Source organism: Octodon degus, unplaced genomic scaffold, assembly GCF_000260255.1.
Source record: "Octodon degus isolate 3935 unplaced genomic scaffold, OctDeg1.0 scaffold00223, whole genome shotgun sequence".
NCBI classification, from domain to species: domain Eukaryota; kingdom Metazoa; phylum Chordata; class Mammalia; order Rodentia; family Octodontidae; genus Octodon; species Octodon degus.
The window spans coordinates 277,343-292,359 of NW_004524799.1; the positions used below are offsets into that span (position 1 = coordinate 277,343).

The following is a 15,017-nucleotide window of genomic DNA, read 5'->3' on the forward strand; positions in this document are numbered from 1 at the left end:
TGTTCCATCCTTTGACTTTCAGCCTATGAATGTCTTTATGAGTTAAATGTGTTTCTTGTATACAGCATATTGTTGAATTTTGTTTCCTAATCCACTGTGCCAATCTATTTCTCTTAAATGGTCAATTGAGTCCATTTACATTGGTGGTTAGAATTGAGATGTATTGACTTATGATTGACACGTTATTTACCTGTTGTCATTTACTCCTTTTTCTCCTGTGTTTAATTGCTTGCCTTTTTTAGTTTGTTGCTTCTCATCTCATTGGTGGAGTTTGGGACATTTTGGTCCCTCTCTAGAACATCTTTCAGTAGCCTCTGTAGCTTTGTCATCACGAAATTCTTTAGATATTATTTGTCATGAAAGTATTTTACTTTTCTATCAAACTTGAAAGAGTTTTGCAGGGTATAGTAGTCTGGGCTGGAATTTGTTTTCATAGAGGACCTGAAGTACTCTGCTCCATGCTCTTCTTGCGTGCATGGTTTGTGAAGAGAAGTCGGCCATAATTCTGATGGGTTTTTCCTTGAATGTGATCTGCTTCTTTTCTCTAATGGCTTTCAGTAGATTATTCTTGTGCTGAATTTCTCGGATCTTGGCTATTACATGTCTGGTGTGTTTTTCACTGGGTTATGGTTACTTGGCGTTCTGTGTCCTTCTGTTACCTGAATGTCAGATTGTTTCCTCATATTTGGGAAGTTTTCTGCTATTACTTCTGCCCATGTTTTTTTAATGTCATTTGTATTGACTCCTTCTTTCTCATTGATACCTATTAGTCTCACATTGCTCATCTTTGCATCATCCTGCAGGTGATGGATTATTCTTTCCTGCATCCTAGTTGTTTTTAAGAGATCCTTTGTTACCTTTTCACTAGCTGCACCAGCATCTTCAAGATCTGAAACTGTCTTCACTTTCACTTAAACGGTTATGCAAGCTTGTGATTGAGATTTTAATTTCCTCTATATCTCTTTGAGTCCGCTTCATGCGATATATTTCTTTCTTATATTGCTCATTCAAGGAATCTGTCATTTTTCTAACCTCCTCTATTTTTTTTATCAATGTCCTCTTTAGATGTAGGTACTAATTCTTTCACTACAGTGTTTTTTTCAGATTGGGTTTCCCTATGTTTCTGTAGTTGATTCTTTACTTCAGATGCTATGAGTTCTGAGAATTCTTTTTTTTTTCAGAAAACAATTCTACTTTGAGTTCCTCTATAACATTCTGCTGTTGTTTATTTACTATCGATGCTATTAATTCGTACATTTGAGCTGAGCTAGTAGAAAAGAATTCCACTCTGAGATCCTCTATGACTTTCTGCTGTTGCTTATTTACTCTCCACGCTGTTAATTCATACATTTGAACCAAGCTCGTGTCCTCTGCACTTTTTGTGTGTGGACATTGGGTTTCCTCCATGTTTCTGTATTTGATTCTTTACTGCTGATGTTACTAATTCAGGGATTTCTTATTTCATTTCCAATCTGAGTTCCTCTATACCTTTCTGCAGCTGTTTGTTTATTTCAGAAGCCATTGATTCTTTGCTTTCAGCTGTGTGATTCCCAATTTGTTCTCTGTTAATGTTCTCTGCACTTGTTATTGTGTGCTTGGGTTCTGAGATTGCATTTTGTTCCTTCTCATCATTTTGTGTAGCACTGTCTTCTGACCTTTGTTGTAGATCTTTGTTGCAGTTATAACCTTAGCACCTACTGAAGTTCAGGTGCAGATCTACAAAGTTTGGATTTATCCAGCTGTGCCTGTCTTGGGTCTGGCTGCTGTGCTCAGCTCTTTCCTGTTGCTCCCCTTGGGGGTGAACCTGTTGTGCCCCTCTGGCAGGATGTTCTGCTCCTGGACTAGCTGGGTGGTTCTGTCTCCTACACTTTCTGCAGGGATTGCAGCTGCATGGTTTCACCCAGGCCTGTTGGCTAGGCCTGAGCTGAGTCTGGAGGGGACAAGGTGCAGTATGGGGGAGAGGCAGCTCTCCCACACACTCACTGGGCCTGAGCTAGGACTGGATCTGGGGGTTCCCCGAATGTGGCAGAAATTCCTACTCAGTGGGCAGGGTCGAGGGTACTATGGAGTCATGTGGGGCTTCTCAACAGGGTGGAATAGAGTCTTACCCATGCTGTGCCTGGGCTGGGACCATTAGTTCCCACTGGCACAGGGTAGCCGGAAGCTCTCCCACACACTCATCATGCCTGGGCTAGGACTCGACTGACTGATTTTGACACAGGGTTTCACCAAGTTAATAAATTGCCCAGACTGTGCTTGAATTTGCAGTCCTCCTGCCTCAGCCACAAAGAGTGCTGGGATCACAGGCATATACAAAACGCTTAGCTGAGACTGCACATTTGGACAGTGACAGCAAGCCTGGGATCGCCTATCAAGATACAAAGCAGTAAATGTTCCCCTCTGGTCAGAGGAAACTCACAGGTATGGGTACTTCATAATGAGAGTCAAAATGGAAGAAGACCACAGAAAATTATCAAAGAAATATGACTTTTTTTTTTTTTTTTGCACTGCTGGGGATGGAGCCCAGGGCCTTTTTCATGGTAGGCAAGCACTATACCACTGAACTATACCCTCAGTCCACTTTTATTTCTATTAGAAGGAGAATAAGGGAAAGAGTACTTGGTAGTTATAGTTTTGGTTATTTTCCCCATAGTTGAAAGAAACACCATGCTAGGTACAACTGCTTTATTTAGCGGTCAAGAAAAATCATCCAGTACTCCCTATCCTCTGTTGTGTCACCAACGGAGAAGTTTAGGCCTCTGACAAGAAGTCAGACAAAGCTGTGCTTCCCTAGGCCCACAGTGTTAAGTCTTCTGGAAAGTTCCAATCAGTTGAGGCGCCTCTGTGAATATGCAGTCACCCCGGCCAGATAGATTTGCCCACGGGTGGAAGGAAAAGGACTTAGACATTGAGAGCCTTAAATTACCTGAGGACCATCCTCGTGATTTTTTTCCTAACCAAGAACCAAAAAACTGCACTGTTACTTTAATTTTTTGGTTTGTTTTTGTTTGTTTGTTTGTTTGTTTTTGTTTTGTTTTTGAGAGTAGGGAAGGGAGCTTGTTATACTGCCCTGACTGGTCTTAGACTCCTGGGCTCAAGGAATCCTTGTAGCTCAGATGAGATTATGAGCACATGCCACTGCCCCCAGCTTGCACTGTTATTCTTTAAAAGTATTTTTCTTACAATCAGTAATTCTTTCCCTTAGCTTCTTCCTAAGAAGACATAGCTGTGAAATCTCAAATATTATTCCTGGGTTTTTTTTTTCAATGGTACAACATTTAAATGTATTCCTCTGAAGTCTAGATATCATTGAAAATCATAGCAGGTCCATTAACATTTCTATACCCTTCTTAAAAATGTTAAAATATAATGCATTGCACCAAAATGAGAACAACCGTCTTCCTAAATCTTTCCATAGACAACAATAAAATAAGGGGAGAGGTATTGTTATGTCCCAGAAGGTATAAAAAAAGATGAAGAGACACTTTTCCAATGGTTTTTGAAACCAGGGATGCCTATGAAGGCTGATTTTCTTGTGTACGTTCCATGAGAGGGAGAGGGAGAGCTATCACCATGAGATTTTTCTCACTTATTTGCTAATGCTTGCTCCTTTCGGCTTGGCAGATCTTCCCTGGGGCGGAGGGCTGGCCATTGCCCAAGTACCTGGGCTCCTGTGGGAGACTCCTCGTCAGCACCAGCACCAGGCCACTGCAGGAATTCTACGGCGCACCCCCTGACCGAGCAGCAGACCTTGCCTACCAGCTCCTTGGTGTCCTGGAGTCCCTAAGGAGCAACGATTTGAACTATTTCTTCTACTTCACCCATGTTGATGCTGGCATGTTTGGCATCTTTAACAATGGGCATCTGTTCATCCGGGATGCTAGCGCTCTGGGTGTCATCGACAAGCAGGAAGGTACGCAGCATGGGCCTGGCTCAGCTGTCAAGGAGAATGTCAGGGTTACAGCAGCTAAGGAGGGGTGACCTAGGGTGACGCTATTGGCCTTTTCAGTCTCTGTATGTCACAATGAGAGCAATCTAAGCTGAGGGAGTTTTCAATGTCCTTTAAAATGTCCCTCACCCTCCTCTGAATTTGTGCTCCAGCTCTAGCTCCAAAGGGGAAGTGAATTTGTCCTTGTCCACAAGGGGCATTATCCATAGTGGCACATCCCCAACTGTACCCTTCTAAGGCAGTGCTGTTGTGTAATTGGGACTGTGTGGCCCGGGACCTGCCCTGGTCCTGCTCACACACACAATGCCTGGACCTATCTGCTCCTCAGAGCCTTTGTCATCAGACAGATGTAGCCTTGATCTAACACTTAAATATCTGGCTGATTCACTGGTACATTTTACAATCCATGTTGGCACATTTGCTTTTCATAATGTTTTCAAATTTAAAACTATGGAACTGAATGAGATGCATGAGTGAATCATGTTTCTCACTATGTACAAAAGCTTGTACAGCATTTAGAACCCTTTAAAATCCCCATTCTCATGGTGATCAGATTTTCAAAGCTCAATAATAGGACAAAGGATTTTCTTCCTGATTTCTGATATTTTAATATATGAAGTCTACAAAGACAGAGAAATTAAGCCACACTTATTTATTTCCTGATTCACCTTCATTAAGTAGAATCAAGTAAGAAAAAACTCAGACTGATTCTATAATATTCTAGCTACATAAATCACTGAATATCACTTCCATACCAATCTGCATACTCTAGATTACCTGTTATTTTTCCTGATTTTATTTTATTTAGTTAGTTAGTTAGTTAGTTAGTTAGTTAGTTAGTTAGTTACTTATTTTGGGGGGTACTGGAAATTGAACTCTGGACCTTGCACTTGCCAGGCAAGCACTGTGCTGCTGATCTATATCCTCAGCCCTCCTGGTTTTATATTTTAAAGGACCAAATGAAACCAGTCCTAATAATTTCCTGAGTTCCCTAATGTAGTAAAGATTAGAGAATAACAATATGAATATAATTCCTATAATTATAGCCTGGTTCCTGGTAAGAATAAGTGGATTTTCCAAGTTCAGTGCTTAACTTATCATAGCAGAGAGAGTTCCTTCTGTGTTGTCAGAAGAGACCATTGTGCCCTTAGACCCTTAATCTCCTGGTGACAGGGAAATGTGGGGAGACCAATCTACTTCCCCCCGCAAGTCTAATTATCAGTGCTTTCTCCCAGGGAGAGGGGGTCATAGGGTGTGTGATATTTCCTTTCTCTCCTTTTTTTTTTCTTTTCCAGGCAGCCAAATCACCACCAGGACCAGAGAGAACCAAGACATTTTTAGCTGCTTGGTTTCTGGCTGCCAAGCCCAGCCACCCTCCTGTGACACCATCCCCGAGAAACACACCCTGGTGTTGGTGTGTCAGCAGTTGCTGCCTCAACTTCTCCAGGGGCGGTTCCCCTCCCCCGTGCAAGAGGAGATAGACTCAGCTGTGGCTCACTGTGGGGAGAGCTCCCGCCCAGACCCAGAGGTTTTCCAGGCTGCCAGCCAACTGAAGGACATCTTGAGGCCCCTGAGAACCTGTAACCCTACATTTGCCTACCGCTACCCAGACTGCAAGTACAATGATAGATACTGAGGATCTGGAACCCTTGCTTGCCCAAGAGGACACTTCACCCTTTCTCCTCCCAGCCCCCACCCACTGGGCTGCTGCCAGTTTCAAAGTAGCAGCTTCATTGCAAACATTATGAGAAACATATTCATTTCTCAGGGACTGAGAAACACTTGAACTAGGGAAGCAATTGTGTGGCATAGCATGTTTGCCCCATTTGGCTTGGAACATCATGGCAGAACCAAAGGGCAGGCATCAGAAGGCCCTGTGTGGCCACTCTGATGGTGTCTTTGAGCCTCAATTTCCCCTATTTGCTACCACACTGTCAATGATAGTGAAAGAACAGAAAGATGTGAGGGGCCTAGGACACATGTTCTTGCCCCCTGCTGAGGTAGGAGATGCCTCAGCATTCAGGAAAGAGCCAAGGCTAAGAGAAGAGGAGTCAACAGGGGCCAGGTTATTGTTTCAGATCATTGACTAAGTGGTTGTCAGGCCAGGAGTACACAGTATGTACGTTCTTAGGGGACATGCCTGTGAGAAAGACAAAGAGTGGGCAAGCAAAGCTCAACTCCTAAGTCATGCTGCAGTCTGACCCCAGGGAAGAAGAGGAAGCCAGGGAAGAGAGGTTGCCAGGGTGTCCTCAAGGCAAAGCCAGCCACCAGAGGAGTCCTCTTAGTGACCCAGCTGTACTCAGTAGGCAGCAGGAACAGGTCTTGGGGAATGTGGCCTTACAAGGGCAGATTTCAAAGCCCAGTCCTTGGGGCACAGAGGTGGTTGTGCTCCCTGAGTGGCAGAACGTCTCACTATAGCCACAGTCTGGGGCCAGGGCTCACCTCTGTCCAGACATGTGGGCCAATGCACAACTCCTTAGAGTCAATGAGAATTTCCATTCAAATTTGGCCTCCCTGGTCAGTGTAAAGCTATTTTCTCAAGGTCAGCTAATAGAACATATTCTCCTCAATGGTTAGTTTACCTTATACCTTTTAAATGCAATATTTGTTCATGTCGATTGTGGACCTGCATGTATGCACTTATCAGCCCCAGGAGCAGTACTGTGGCGGGTTCTTCTAGGGCTCTGCCAGCCTCCCTGCCAGCCCTCTACCCCCAGGGACCTTTCAGTCTACCTCCTCTTTTCTACCTCTGAATCCTCACCTATAAGGTCAGAACTTTCGGCTCAGTGGGCCTCACTATGTAGATGGGGAAACTGAGAGCAAGGGTGGAAGCACGACTTGCTGGAACAGTCCAAGAGCTTCCACTGCACTCTGTTTTCTTCTCCATCAGCCTCTGACTCTCACACTCCAGTTCTAGTCTCCTGACTTGCATTTAAAGATGGAATGCCCCAAACAAGTCCTATTTTGTGTGCTGGGTTGCCTTTTGGGTTTGCCTTTTGATTGCTTCAGACACTGCTCCGGGACAGTGAGGATGACAGGCCAGGTTTGTAGACTAGCGGGCTTCCGTTCCCTGCCAGTCATGGAAATAGCTGCCTCCCCCATGGGCCTGGGGGTTAATGTCTGATCACCCTTCTCACTCGCACAGTCATATGCCTCCTCCCTCTGCCCTGAATGTGGTCTGTTCTCTGTCCTTCTAGGTAGCCACACTCTCTAGACCCTCAACCCCACAGAGGAATAAGGGTTGCCACAGAGCTCCTCTGGTGTATGAGCCAGGCTCCAGCGCATCTCTATAGGTCCGGGGGTTCTTCCTTTACAGGATGCTTCCATGGGATGAGGAACTTTGAGTGAGGTCCCCAGGGAGTTGAGAAAGTGGTCCTTTTATGGGACATGATCTAACCCTCCTTGAAAGCCTCCACTGTGTGTGCCCACTGCATAGCCCTCCAGACCTTGCTTCCAGACCTGAGACTCTGAGGAATATTCTTTCAAAATCACTGTGCAGCCTGGAGCTGCTGACCCTAGACAGGAAGTGCAGCTCCAGGCCCCTCCTGAATCAGGAAAAAGATTTTAAGTCCTTCTTGACAGAGTTCTGGGAGAAAACAAAGAAGAAAACCACCTAAGCAAGCACCCTGTGGCTGCTGGGAGATTTGTTTTTAGTATAAATTATAATCAAACTCTGTATTTGTGCAGCTGTGTTCACATCGGCAGTACAGGCCAAGAATTAAGGAAGGGCAGATAGATGTCACGTGGGGCCCACATGTGCTTGGAAATGGCCTAGAAATGGTTCCCAGCTAGTGGATTTTCACGGGATCTGGAGGCCACAGAGTTCTTTTTCTCATGCTCTTTCATGACGGAGAAGACATTTGCTCTTATCAACATGGCTGAAGAACACAGGCTCCATTGAGGCACTGTCTTCAGGGGCTATTGTCCCCCGCCACAGCCATCTGCTAACACTCTCTGCTACTCCCTCCCTCTGGTGGACCCAGAGCAGAGCTGCCCAGGTCCATCTTTAAGTAACACTTCTCTTTTCAGCATGGGAAAGTGGCCAGTGGGCAGCTTCAGCTGTCAGCCTCTTTAGCCTCTGCCTCAGCCATTCTGTGACCCAGCTCAAGGTCATACCCTTCCTAGGACATAGCCATATCTAGTGACTGGGTTTGGCCAAGAGCCATTTAGCTAACCAAGATACAGCTCTGGCAGGAAGTTCTGATTCCAGAAATCCCCACTGAGTTTATCAGGACTCTGCTGGGCCTGTACCATAGTCTAAAGTTACCCCACCCATCTACTGCCTCTGCATTCTTCTTACAGGTGTTGTAAGAAGGCTTACAGATCCTTGTTAAACATCTTGCACCCTGTAGTGAGCTGAATGGAGACCTTCCCTCAAAACTATGACTAAATCCTAATCCTCAGAACTTACCTGCGAGGATTGACTCATAAGGGAAACGATGTGACTAATTTAAGGGTTATAAGAGAAGGATTTTGTCTTGGACAGAACAGGTAGACCTTGAATGCCACCTCATGTGTCCTTATGTGAGAGAGAGAGAGAGAGAGAGAGAGAGAGAGAGAGAGAGAGAGAGAGAGTTTGAAGACAGAAGAGGAGTGATATAAAGATTGAGGCCAAGATTGAGGTGATTTGGCCACAAGCTAGGGAATCCAGCTTGCCACCACAAACTGGGAGAGGCAGGAGACAGAGTGTCCTCCAAAGTGCCCAGAGGAGCGTAACCCTGAATTCAGTATGTCCTCTGTCCTTCCAGTTGGATTTCACAACACTTTGATCTCAGCCCAGCAAACATAACCTCAGACTTCTGACCTCTAGAACTGTGAGAAAATAAATCTCTATTGTTTTGAGCCACACACCTTGTAGTAATTTGCTATAGCACTCAAGAAACTGATACACACTCTGGTGTCCATCTTAGTATGTGCTTCCAGAGAACCCATGTTGCAACCCTTCTCAACTCCAGTCTACTGTGTTTCATTCAAAAACAAAGCCTGACATGGAGGAGTGCATGCTGCATCCTTATCCAAGACTGAGTGTCTTTCCTGCATTGACAAGTTTCCATGCATCATTGAAGACTCTCTGGGTCTTATCCTGACCCTGAGTTTTGCTTAACAAGAAGTCTCCAGAGTCTTTTGTCTGAACTTCTGGGCCACAGGTCTGTATCCCATTTGAAGCTATTCCCAAGAGTAACCCAGAACAATCTATGTCCTACCCTCCCATCCAGTTGGAAGCTTCTCAAATGTGGCACTCTGTATTCCCATAGCAACACAGCATAGGACACAAAGCAGATGCTAAGAAAATGTTCTTACTAAGGACAATAACTGTGCTCCTCGCCCTTTTCACTTAACACTGTTCATAGATTATACTGGCTGTGTGCAGGAAGGACAGAGCCACTTCCCCAAGAATAGTGCCCACCAGGAGACAGGTGAGTCAACACTCCAGTGTCAGAACAAGATTAATATCTTGTGTTCTCTGTCCCCTAGAATTTGATTGGAGGCATTAAAGTATTTTTCTCTTTTTCCAAGTACAATACTGGGGATTGAACCCACAAGACTTCTACCCATAAGCTATATCTCCAACCTTTAAAAAAAAAAAAAGTTAACAGAGTCCTTTGCCCAGTCTGGCCTCAAATTTATAATCTTGCCTCAGCCTTCTAAATAGCTGAAATTATTAGTGTTGGCCACTAAACCTGGCTTAGATTTACCTTTCTTTCTTTCTTTCTTTCTTTCTTTCTTTCTTTCTTTCTCTTCTTCTTTCTTCTTCTTTCTTCTTCTTTTCTTCTTTTTCCTCTTCCTCCTCCTCCTCTTCCTCCTCCTCCTCCTCTTCCTCCTCCTCCTCTTCCTCTTCCTCTTCCTCCTCCTCCTCCTCTTCCTCCTCCTCCTCTTCCTCCTCCTCTTCTTCCTCCTCCTCTTCCTCTTCCTCTTCTTCCTCTTCCTCTTCTTCCTCTTCTTTCTCTCCTCCTCTTCTCCCTCTCCCTCTCCCTTTCCCTCTCCTTCTCCTTCTCCTTCTCCTCCTTCTCCTTCTCCTTCTCCTCCTCCTCCTTCTCCTTCTCTTCCTTCTCCTTCTCCTTCCCCTTCCCCTTCCCCTATCCCTTCTCCTTTTCCTTTTCCTTTTCCTTCTCCCTCTTCTTCTCCCTCTTCTTCTTCTTCTCCTTCTTCTTCTTCTTCTTCTTCTTCTTCTTCTTCTTCTTCTTCTTCTTCTTCTTCTTCTTCTTCTTCCTCTCTCTCTCTCTCTCTCTCTCTCTCTCTCTCTCTCTCTCTCTCTTCCCCTTTCTGCACAGTGGATTGAATCCACAGCCTTGGCACTAAGATGCACCCGCAACCATCTTTACTTGGTAGTTTGTAACAGGGTCTTACTAAATCACTAAGTTGCACACACTGGGGTTGATGTTTTGATCCTCCTCCCTCAGCTTCTCAGAGTGTAGATTATTTTTCTGAGTTATGTCAGCCACTGCCTTGTAGCCTTCAGGACTCATTGTATGACTTGTGGGGCTCAGAGTAAACTGACAGTGAATGTCTCCTACTCAAAATTATTACGACTCCCATAAAGCTAAATACTTCTATGCAGCTGCATAGGCTGCAGCCCATGCAGCTAGCACTTGATGTTGAGTGTTCTTGGCATTTCCTGAGGTCTCATTTGACCTCCATGCCCAAGGGGAGCAGATGTGAGAGCAGGAGTAATATATAAAATATTTAAGAACTACCATATCAAAGAACTATAGTAACAGACTCTACTGGCTACAACTATTAGGAGGGTCAAACCACATCCCCATGGACAAGTGTGCTTTTTCACAGGGTACTACATTTAATGACGTGCTTCAAGTGACAAGTGTCAGGTTTCCTGCTTTCTCAGTCCTCCTCTGTAGCATCTGATTTCTCCCTACAAGCAATTCCATGAGTCTGAACATCTTCTCTACAGTTAAAATAAAAATTTTGTTGGATTTCTACTCTTTTTTAAATTTATTTTTTATCAGTACTTGTCTGCAGTACATAGTGATTATGTTCCTCTTGGGGAATATGTACATGTACATAACACATTGTAATTCTTTTTCCTTGTCCCCTTTCCCTCCAATCTTTTTTCCCTTTTATGTTTATAAAAGCTCTATTTACATTTTTTCCTTCAATTTCTTTTCTTTAAATCCTTTTTCCCTTCCTTCCCTCTTCTTCCTTGTCTCATTTGTCTTCCTATTTGCAAAAGTTCTTTCTACTTCAGAACATTATGAAAATGGTCATGTTCCCAAAGTTGCTATGAAAATTCAATGCAATCCAAATTAAAATACTATTAGGATACTTTACACACCTAGAGAAAACATTCCTAAAATTTATGTAAAATTGGAAGAGAACTAGAATAGCAAAAGCAGTCCTGGGCAATAAAGGAAAGACAGGAGGCATCACAATCCCTGACTTGAAATTGTATTACAAAGCTACTGTGATAAAATCAGCAAGGTACTCTCAGAAAAACAGACCTGAAGATCAGTGGAACAGATTAAAAGATGCAGGCACAGCTACAAACACAGTCAATGACCTTATCTTTGATGAAGAGGCCAAACATGCTCACTGGAAGAAAGATAGCCTCTTTATCAAATGGTGCTGAACAAACTGGCTTCACACATGCCAAAAACTAAAATTAGACCAATATCTATCACCATGCACTAAACTAAAGTAAAAATTGATCAAAGATTTAAATATTAAAACAGAAACACTAAATCTGCAGGTGTGGTGGCACACACCTGTAATCCCAGCACTTGGGAGGCTGAGTCAGGAAGATTATTACATGCTCAAGAAGAAGAAACACTAAATCTACTGGAAGAAAAAGTAGGTAGAAATATTGAAGACATAGGGGTAGGTACAGAGTTCATGAGCAAAAACCAAACTGCATATAAGAAATACTTCAAAAAGTCAACAACTGGAATCTCATATTTTTAAGTTTCTGCATGTCAAAAGAAATCACCAACAGAGTAAAAAGAAAACCCTAGAATCAGTATGTCATTGCAGAGGGAACATCAGCTTTGGAAGCACACATGTCTCCTTTTGATCACTGCACCAGCCCTTCTTGCAAAAATCAGTGCTTCAGAGTGTTTCATTGCAGCAGTAATATTCACTGCAATTCACTAATGAATAAGCCAATCATTTATAATGGATAAGCAAAGTTTTCACTGAAATTGCAAAATACTGAAAATGATCTAAATGTCTATACATGGAAATTGCATAAACTACAGTCCATACACAACAGAGGAGTACCATGCAGCTGGACAACTGAGTGAAGAAGCACTCTCTCAGCTGATATGGAGTGACCGATGGGATACAGTGAGAGAGAAGCAAACCACCGAAGAATATTTATAGGATGAAGCTGCTCTGGATTGGATGCTGTCAATAAGTAGGGGGTAGTTCTGTAATTGCCTCTTTCAATGAATCTTAACGAAAGTCCAAAAGAAATCAAGAGTGACTAAAGCTAAAATTAGTAAAGCAATGGCAGACAGTCACGTTTTCTTTCTTTTCTTTTTTTTCTTTCAGTACCGGGTTTTGAACTCAGGCCCTTGATACCCTCAGTGCTTCTTTGTTCCTTGTTTTGAGACAAGAGTGTCACTAAACTTCTAAGTTGCCCTGGTTGGACTCAAACGTATAGTTCTGCTGTTTCAGGCTTCCAGAGTGCTGGGATTATAGGTATGGGCCATCATGCCTAGGTTGTTTGGTCATTTTGTTTGAATATCTTTGTTGATGGTTTCTGTTCAGGTAAAAATACAGAGTGGCCTTGTTTTTTCTTGATCCATTTTGGTCACAAAGTGGCCTTGTTTGATGTTGGAATTCTGAGACATTGTTTATGCTCAAAGAGAACATCAAGGTTGATCTGTGAAGGCCAGCCTAGCTGAAACCATAGCATGGGTCAGGCCTAACTGATAATGCCAGAGCAGTTCCAAGCTGTTATGGGAACTGCTTTTCTTTCTCAGTGGTACAACTGATGAAATACAAATAAAATCTATAAATTACTAAATCATATTTTATCAGTGTTGATTTCTTACTGTTTATAATTGTATAGTAGTTATGTAAGTAAAGTTGGAGGAATTCTGTTTACTATTTTGGAACTTTATTACAAAATAAAAATTTCCTTTTAAAAAACTTTCATTTCGCACATCATAAATTCAGCAGCATATGAAGAGGTTGGCTTGCATATTGGGACCATGCTATGAAAAACAAAATACATATTTCAAAGCATCAAAGCATTAACTATACAAAAAGATGGCCCTGATTACAAGAAAACCATGGAAGCTTACTTAAATTGAAAGGCCAATTCAGATGCTCATTTGAGATGTACTCTCAGATATTGTCCATTGAGTCAAAGCGTGCCTGTACCATTTCTATCATAATTGCTTTTCTTTCCTTTTCTTTGCTCAAGTGAATGTGCCTGTTCAGGACCAGGGCTGCTCCTAATACCCTGAAAAATAGCAGAGGCCTGGGGCTTCTTCCTTTTGATGCACAAGCTATAGTGCCTCTTCCAGAGCACCCATAAGCACAGGCTGCAGTCTACTTACCCTCATGTCTCCATCCTGCCATCCCCACCTGCCTCCATTTGGCTGAGTGTATATTTCTGCTTCCTTGCCCCTATTAAAGCTTCATTCAGAAAACTCATTCTTTTTAGATTAAAAAAAATTATTAGTACATGTTTTCAGTACATAATAATTATGTTCATCATGGGAAGTTTGTGCATGTATATAACACATCTTAATTTTTTATGTGTCCTTCCTGAAAGATCATTCTTTTAGGAAAATTGTGGCAAATGTGAGTTAATATTCCACTTGTTGAAATAGCAAATATTTGAATATTTTATTTTTTAATGATCCTACCCATGGTGGGCAAAAATTCAGGAAAAAAGGCAAGTCATGGAAACTCAGGGAGAACATAATCCTATTGAAAAGCAATTTGGCAAAGTTCATCAAGAGCCCAAAAAAGATGGCACATTCTACCCAGTAATTCCACTTCTGGGACACTATCCAAAGGAAGTAATCAAGAATGCAGAGATATTTATGCACAGACTGGTTGTTAAAAATCATGGGTTGAACATTTGTAACCCCCTACTGAACAAGAGTGAGTAGGATTTTTAATAGGCATAAACTATATGATAGGGGAAAATGAGAGAGGAGAAAAATAGAAACACAATTTTGAAAGCTGGAAAGCAAATAACTTAGGACCCAAAGAACTGAATCATGAACTAGCAGCAAAGACTGCCAAGAACCAACCCAATTTATGCCACAAAATCCCACAAAACATGAAGGAATTGCTGGCACTAGATCCTTCAGGAAGTGAGAGGGAAGGGAGAGTGGTTCAAATATGGATGAGGTTTAAGTAACTATTTTCAGAAGTAATTGCATGTCTGATCCTCTCCACTCTTCATAGCCAAGAAATGTCCCTGCAACACCAACCTAAGCCCAACCTAAGTCCCTTCCCTGGAGACAGACAATTAAAAGAACTCATGGAGCAGTGTGCCAAGATTAAGAGGCAGGTCACACTGAAAACAGGGATCAAGGAGGGCCTCTGTGCACAGTAGCTGCGAGCTCTCCACCTTTTCCTTCAGATGAATGGATGAGTGAAACACCAAGGGAAAAGACCAAAAGACTTGCCACCAGGAGCCCTTTCACATCCCCTACCCAGCCAGGTCGCTGCAGTGAAGGTCATATTAGGCAAACCCCACTAGATGGCCAGAGCATTTGGTCATCTTTTCTAGCTGCCCACTCTTCTTATTTTCTGGGATTGCTTTTCTCTAAAATTATTTTGAAATTATCTCAAAGCTTCCAAAAAGTTCAAAAAAATACAAGTAAGTCCCACTTACCTTATATCTGTAGCCTCAATGATTCATTTTTTTCTCATGTTTACTGTATCTTTTTCTCCCTCCTTTTCCACAACACATCCCACCCCTGTTATTCTCACACTTCATGCTCTCCCCAACTTCTATACCCCCATTTTTCTGAACCATTTTAGAAAAGTTACAGGTGTACAGATAATACAAATACAAGTAGATGTACAAATAAAGCATACAAATAGATGTACGAATGAAAAACGCAAGTTTATATAACCACAGAGT

The 15,017-nt window shown here is 42.7% G+C and overlaps 1 protein-coding gene across 1 annotated transcript in view; it reads left to right on the plus strand.

Annotated features, from left to right (window-relative positions):
* Positions 1–9,693, plus strand: part of CUNHXorf36 (chromosome unknown CXorf36 homolog) — a 74,377-nt gene extending 64,684 nt beyond the window's left edge. The window contains exons 4-6 of the mRNA XM_004645302.2: positions 3,625–3,913; positions 5,245–8,473; positions 8,505–9,693. Of these exons, the coding sequence (XP_004645359.1) occupies positions 3,625–3,913; positions 5,245–5,585 (630 nt within the window). The 3' untranslated portion in view covers positions 5,586–8,473; positions 8,505–9,693. The remainder of the gene's footprint in view (positions 1–3,624; positions 3,914–5,244; positions 8,474–8,504) is intronic.
* Positions 9,694–15,017: the final 5,324 nt, after the last annotated feature.